This window comes from Eubalaena glacialis, chromosome 9, assembly GCF_028564815.1.
Source record: "Eubalaena glacialis isolate mEubGla1 chromosome 9, mEubGla1.1.hap2.+ XY, whole genome shotgun sequence".
Taxonomy (NCBI): Eukaryota; Metazoa; Chordata; class Mammalia; order Artiodactyla; family Balaenidae; genus Eubalaena; species Eubalaena glacialis.
Genome location: NC_083724.1, coordinates 82135232 through 82142630, shown reverse-complemented (window position 1 = coordinate 82142630; position 7399 = coordinate 82135232). Strand labels below are relative to the sequence as shown.

The 7399-nt window shown below is 56.2% G+C and overlaps 1 protein-coding gene across 1 annotated transcript; it reads left to right on the top strand.

Moving 5' to 3' along the window:
• The first annotated feature begins 1065 nt into the window (after positions 1-1065).
• AQP3 (aquaporin 3 (Gill blood group)) lies at positions 1066-6902 on the top strand. Its single transcript, XM_061200494.1, has 6 exons — positions 1066-1206; positions 4111-4237; positions 4599-4736; positions 5061-5179; positions 5449-5666; positions 5753-6902. The coding sequence occupies exons 1-6, from the start codon at positions 1099-1101 to the stop codon at positions 5919-5921; spliced, it is 879 nt and encodes a 292-aa protein (XP_061056477.1). The 5' UTR covers positions 1066-1098; the 3' UTR covers positions 5922-6902.
• The last annotated feature ends 497 nt before the right edge of the window (positions 6903-7399 follow it).

Below are 7399 nucleotides of genomic sequence, written 5' to 3'. Positions count from 1 at the left end.
GCTGGAACTCACCTTGCTGGCAAGCATGTGGCCTGTGGCATGCCAGGACAACTGCAGCTCAGCCTCTGGAGCCATGTGCAAGATGCACGCAGGTACAAGTGTGACAGCTCTGTTAACCCAGCCATGTTCAACAGGCATGAGCAAAGCCATGAAAAATGCCCAGAAAGTGCGATCAGGCACATAGGACAGATGTCATGTGTGGACACAGCTGAGAACGGAGCGGGTCAAGACATGCAACATGTGACATGTACTAATTGCACAAGAAGCAAGGGCCGGTGTACTCTGGCTGGAACTCAGCACCTGTGTTCCTGAGTCCACCTGGGTCTGGACTCTGAGAGGGTCTCTTCTCCCTTGGGGCCCACAGCCTCCTCCCTCCAGGCCCCTGACTGAGGACACGCCAGGTCCAGCCATCGTGTAGAGCTGGGGCTAGTTCCTTTCCTTTCTCTCTTTAAAAAAAAAAAAAAATTTTTTTATTAGCTGATTTTTATTGGAGTATAGTTGCTTTACAATGCTGTATTAGCTTCTACTGTACAGCAAAATGAATCAGCCATACCTATACATATATCCCCTCCCTTTTGGATTTCTCTCCCACTTAGGACACCACAGTGCGTTAAGCAGAGTTCCTTTCCTTTCTGACATGTCTCCTCTCCCCTCCACCGTGGTGAGGATGGCCGCGAGGCTCACCGCGAGTGGTCCAAGGAGGTCTCTTTGGCGGCTCCTTTTCCCCCCTGAGCCCCCCTCCTGCGCGTGCCTACACCCCACCATCGGCTCTCAGACTCCACAATCCCGCAGTCTGGTCTCAGCCCCCAGACACCTCCTCCCCGGGCCAACACCAGCCCTAAAGGCTCCTCACACCACACACCCCTACCTTCCTTATCAGCGTCGCCCCAACCCAGCGTCCCCTCCAGCCTCCCTAGGCGAGCAGTGCGGGGTGGCCGCCCACTCCCGAGGCCGGCACCCGACTCGGCGGGCGGCGTTGCCAGCGGGCGGGGCGCGTGCCTCCGGCTCCTATAAAGGGCGCCACTCGGCGCTGACGGCCACTGCTGCTGCGTCCGCCGCCCGCCCGCCCGCCCGCCAGCACCGCCGCCTGCCCCAGCCATGGGTCGACAGAAGGAGCTGGTGTCCCGCTGCGGGGAGATGCTCCACATCCGCTACCGGCTGCTTCGCCAGGCGCTGGCTGAGTGCCTGGGGACCCTCATCCTCGTGGTGAGTGGAGGGAGAAGTCTCTCTCCAGCCCCACACTCCCCAGTGCCTCTGTTCACCGGAGGGTCTGTGTTTTTAAAGACAGCCTTGACCCCTCTCCCAGCTCTGATCCCTCGCCCCCAACTTGACCCCTTCCGGAGCACTCTTCGCCCATAGCGCTAACCCCCTCAGTGACTGACAGCTCCGACTCTTGCCAGGACGACAGCTGTTATGCCCCAGTGACAGCTCTGATCCTTTACCCTCTCACCAGTGACCCAGCCCACAGGCTGGGGACAGCAGTCACCTGTGCAGTCTGGGACCTCCAGCCCTTTCTGGCTTCCACAGCTCCCCAGGTTCCTAGAGTCCCAGCCCTGAGAGGCAGTGGAGGCAGTGGCAAATGGGCCCCTCTTGGGTTATTTGGGTCTTGGATGCCTGGCCCCTAATGAATAATTAAGCCTCAGAAAGTCCAAAAGTTGTCCTGCCGTAAGGACAGTTTGCCACAGGTTGGGGCAGAGGGCGGAGGCTACACAGCAAACAGCAAGCGGGAAAGAAGAAGGATCCTGAAGATAGGAGGCTGTGGAAGGCAGCTGTGCCCCAGGCACAAAGGACGTGGTGTCACTAAAGTTCCTCCCCTAGTGCTGAGCAACTCCCAGACAGATGCTGTCAGCTTCCATGCAGAAGCACTGAGTTACTCCCCGGGGCCTGAGTTACTGTACAGGTTCTCTGAGGGGGACGCTTCCCCGCCTGGGTTACTCCCCAGTCCCAGTTATTCCCTGGTTTTGCCAGTTTGGGTCTGGGTTGTTCCTGGGTGACTCTGCCCTTCTTGGGTCTGGCAGACACACCAGTTATGGGCTCCATTTCCTATCCCAGTTACTCTCAGATTTTCGGCCACTCTTGTGGTTACACCTGTTTCCCTCTGGGTTACGTCTGGGTTCATTTGCTCCGTTGCAGGGGATGGGGTACTCTGTGTCCCAGTTCCAGCCCTAGGTAACATAGACCAGCCGGCCCCCTGAGGACTAGCAAGATTAACTAGGGGCAAGTAGGGCTGGATGGCCCACCCGATGGGTGGTGGTGGTGGAGAAGATTCTACAGGGAGAGGAAAGCTGGACTCACCTCTGGCTTCCAGGAGCAGGAAGCGGGGAAGCCAGCTCCTGCCCCCGAGCCTTGTGTCTGATTTTTAGTGCAGCCCCCTGTTTGAGAGCAGCCAGGACAGAGCAAGTTGTCTTCCCTTCACAGAGGGGCCTCCCTATCTCCTCCCTAGTCTCAGTTTGCCTTCCCCCAAAGGAGCAGTCAGGCCTCCCGCTGAGCCCCAGGATCATTTGGTTTCTCCCTGACCACAGAAGGAGGGTGTTATGTCTGTGAAGGCTTTCAGGCTCAGGTGGCTGAGAGGCATTTTGTGTCAGTGCCCGAAGAGGAGAGGCCAGACCCGGGAGATGCCCAAGTGGTCGGTGAGGGCTTACCTGCATACCTCTGTGGGTTGGGGACCGAGAGCCTGCAGTGGCAGAATCAAGGCTGGCTTTCGGGCGAGGGAAGCCCCTTTCTCTGAGGCACCTAGTAAGGTGAGGAGAGGGAGAAGGAGCCGGGAGGAAGAGGAAGATTAGTCTCAAGGTGGTGGAACTGGCTCTGACAGCTTCTCCCTCCAAGGCCTCCTGGGATGGAGCCAGGTTTGGGCCTCAGGCAGGCAAGGAGCTGAGGCCAGGGCCGGCCAAGCCGGGCAGGGTGCCCCAGACCCTCACGTGCCTGTTCCAACACACATACAAACTTACACTCTCTGACCTTTGCTCTCACCTGCCTGCACACCTTTGCCCTGAATCACTGCTGCTGGCTTCCCCACTATCTCTTGGGCCTCGTGAAGGATGATAATCAAAATGCTTCACCACCCAGTACAGCAGGACACTGACCCTTTAGAAGGGACGAGGGCCCTTAGTGCAGGTTTTGGAAAATTTCTGCTGGATAGGCATACAAACTTTAGTTATGGAGAGGTGGGAGAGGAGAGCTGGGGCAGGGCTGGAGCAGCTTCGGGGGACACTTTGGGGGCTCAGGGCAATGGCTCTTTACAGAGGAGCTAGTACAGAAACATTTTTACATTTGAACAAGGGGAACCGACAAATAGCACATTCTGTACTTGCAGGACATCAGGGATTTTAGTCCTCTTGAATCCCCCCCGCCTAATTTCCGGCAGAAAGCTTAGAACCAATCTCCCCACTTCCACTGCTCTGGGGGTCCTGGACTACGGCTAGTGAGACTAGACAGATGGCTGTCTTTAGGACCTCCAAATCTGAGTGGGGAACCTGGACCTCGGAGGGCAGGGAGGTCAGGGCGAGTGGGGAGGGGAGGCTCTGGGTCAGGAACAGGTCAAGGAGGCTGAAGATCCTGAGAGGGAGAACAGGGAGAGGCAGGAGCTCTGACACCCCAGATTCAGGAGAAATGGACTCAAACTAACTTCTGGCTTCCTCCCTTTCTTTGCGCCCTCCCCCCCTCAGCTCTTCTTTGGGGCAGAGAGGGAGGCAATTGCAGGTGGGGGATGAGTGAGAGCCTTCCCACCCCTATGGACCAGGCCTGAAGGGCTGGGGGAGGAACTGCTCAGGTGAGAGTGTCCCCTTCCACCCACTCCTACTGAGAGTCAAGAAAAATCAGTGGAGATGGTTCAGCCATCTTCTGGGCTCAAAGTTGCAAACTTTGCTTCCAGTGCCTTCCATCGGACTCTGTTATTAGTAGAGTTGGGACATTGGGGCTAAGAGGGCATGTCTGCTTCTTCTGCAGGGTATAATTTCAGCAGGAGGAGGAGGGGTTCGATTCCAGGAAAGGGCTTCTCGCCCTCCCGTCCTCCCCATGAAGGCAGGGGGAGGTTGTTGGCTTCATCCCTGTCCTCTGGAGTGAGACTCACTGGTCCTCACCCTCCCTGCTTTGTTCTGTTTCCTGACACAGCTGTTTGGCTGTGGCTCTGTGGCCCAGGTCGTGCTCAGCCGGGGCACCCACGGTGGTTTCCTCACCATCAACCTGGCCTTTGGCTTCGCCGTCACCCTAGGCATCCTTATCGCTGGCCAGGTCTCTGGTAAGGCCTTACCCCACCCTCAGCCATCACCCCTCCACAGCATTCCCACAAGGTGTCCCGCTGGAGAATAGGGTGGGAGTGGAGGTCGTCTCAGAACAGGGCATAGCCAGGCCTTAGCTTTGGGTCCTTGGAAGAGAAGAGTGGTGAAGGAACTTGATACTTGGAAATTTCAACTCTCACCTTGGAATCAGAGATTAGTCGAGTTGGTCTGTTACATAGTCCAACACACCATTCTGTACAAGAAACCCTTCTCTGCATCCCTGCTCACCAGGGCCAGAGAGGGGGAGTATGGGGCGGGGGAGTCCTGGCCTCCCCACTGTGGCAGGCGGGGGCTAATAGGTTCCATCTCCCCTCTGCCCAGGGGCCCACCTGAACCCTGCCGTGACCTTTGCTATGTGCTTCCTGGCTCGTGAGCCCTGGATCAAGCTGCCCATCTACGCCATGGCTCAGACTCTGGGAGCCTTCCTGGGTGCCGGGATCGTTTTTGGGCTGTATTATGGTGAGCCTTCCCACCCTGCCTTCCTCCACTACCCCCTCCCTCTGGCACCAGGCCTTTCGATGACAGATAGCTGGGGCCTGCCCAGGCCCCGGGCTTATGACTCATTCACGCACAGGCCCCAGGAGGGGGTCATGAGGGGAAAGAAATGAGTCTGGCAACAATGGAGTCAGGCCCTCCACCCCTCCACTTTCCCACCCCTGACTCCAGGGTAATAAAGCAGCGATTACACTCACCTGTGACACTTGGGAGGGTGAGCCCAGCCTGAGAGGGGAGATGGGGCTCAGGCCTCTGCTCTCACCCACTTGGTATCTAATCTGTGACCAGATGCAATCTGGGCCTTCGCCAACAACGAGCTTATAGTTTCGGGCCCCAATGGCACAGCCGGCATCTTTGCCACCTACCCCTCTGGACATTTGGACATGGTCAATGGCTTCTTCGACCAGGTACGGGCTGGGGGTGAGTGAGGGGAACTCGGGGAGGAGGATCAGGCTGCCTCGGGTTGCTCATGGGCTGGCTGGGGGACAGGACTCTTCGTCTAGAGCAGATTCCTAGGAATCTGCAAATTTAACCAGCAAAAGTCTTAGCACCACTGCTCTGGAGAGCAGAGCACGGGAGATGCCAAGACTCTGAGAGTGGAGGGAAGTTGGACGATGGAAGGAGGGGCCGGAAGGTGGATGGGGGCTCTTCTCACCCTGTTCTCCCCACTCCCCAGTTCATTGGCACAGCCTCCCTCATCGTGTGTGTGCTGGCCATTGTGGACCCCTACAATAACCCTGTCCCGCGTGGCCTGGAGGCCTTCACTGTGGGCCTGGTGGTCCTGGTCATCGGCACCTCCATGGGCTTCAACTCTGGCTACGCCGTCAACCCCGCCCGGGACTTCGGCCCTCGCATTTTCACAGCCATTGCCGGCTGGGGCTCGGAAGTCTTCACGTGAGTGCAGTCCCCGCCAGCGTGCGCCAGCCCGTCTCCCCTCTGCCCTGCCCCACGCGTCCCTGACCACATCTGTCTGCCCCCAGGACCGGCAACCACTGGTGGTGGGTGCCCATCGTCTCCCCGCTCCTGGGTTCCATTGCGGGTGTCCTCGTATATCAGCTCATGATCGGCTGCCACCTGGAACCGCCTCCACCCTCCACCGATGAGGAGAATGTGAAGCTGTCCCACGTGAAGCACAAGGGGCAGATGTGAATGGGCAGGGGGCCTCCCGCCCACCCCCTCTCATGAGCATCCTTTGACTGTGCAGGGGCTGCTTCCTAGAAGCCCTCTTCATGACCCCGCTCCCAGGCTAAGAAGCTCCTTGTCTACCACCGCCCCTCTAGACAGCCCCCTTCAGGATTTTCCATCCTGAAGGAAATAGGACCCAATTGGACCGCTGGCCACTGCCTGGAAGCTGGTGGCACAGGGAGTAGGGCCAATCTAGTCCTTTGTCTCCCAAAGAGAGAGAATGGGCAGCAGATGTGTGCATGTGCGTGTGTGTGGTTTTCCAGATATTCAGGGCAAAGGACCAAGTGGAAAGGATTCTATCTGTGGGCGTGCGGGGGAGGCCCGGAGGGAGGGAGGGTGTCGTGTCCATCTATGAGTGAGGAAAGCACCAGGGGTCTGCGTGTTTCAGGGGCTCCGTGTGGAGGAGGGTCCAGGTACATGTGTTTCTTAGTATGTGTGTGTCTGCTGTTTTTTCTACATAGGGGGCTTCTATAGGCTTTGGGAGAGGTAGGGTGGGAATATGAGTAGGGCTAGGAGGAGGGGACCACAGCCCAGATGAGGAGCTCTGGCTATTCATACATAAGTAGGAGCAGAGTGATGTGTTTCTGTCACAATGGAGGCATGAGGCGGGTGGGGTGAAGTCCAGGTCATAAGTTTCACATCTGCTCTTTAAAAAAAGAAAAAAAGAAGTGTATATATATATATATATATATATATATGTGTGTGTGTGTGTGTGTGTGTGTGTGTGTGTGTTTGTGTATATATATATATATATATATATATATATATATATATATATATATATATATATATAAAAGATGTTACAGTTTTAGGGATGGGGGTTGGGAGACTCTAAATAGGCTCTTCATTTCTTTTTTTTTTTTTTCTTCACTCCTTTAATCCTCAACGCATGTACTCTTTTGCCTTTTATAAAAAAAATAATAAAATATATGCCAATTATGTAAATATCTCTCTGCTTGCTCTGCTGTTTTTCTGGCACCAGCTAAAGAGCTTCTGCTGAGTTTGGCCACAGATAGCCAGAGCACCCTGAGGGTAGTACTCAAACCTGCCCTAGGGGCAGGGGTCAGTCACACAGAGAGGTCAGAGAGCTCCTTCAGCTCAGCTTGAACTCGGCGTCCCACACTTTTCCCCAAGCTTCCATCTTCCTGGGAGCCCCCAGTACAATGAATCACATCTTCCCAACCCCTGCACCCACCCACTACCCCAGGAAGGCAGGCTGAAGCCTGGCCTAGGGAAGAACTTTCTCCCAGGCAGAGCTGCCCAAAGGACAGGACTGCTACCCAAGAAATAGTGAGCTCCCTGTTGCTGGAAGAGACCAATCAGACCGGGAACCTGTTATTGCCTTCTATACCTCGCAGCTGTTTGGGCTCTATCACCTTCAACTAGACCTTGGCCACAGCCCCCTGAGCAGCCTCTCTGACTCGTTTGCCCTGGTCAGTCCA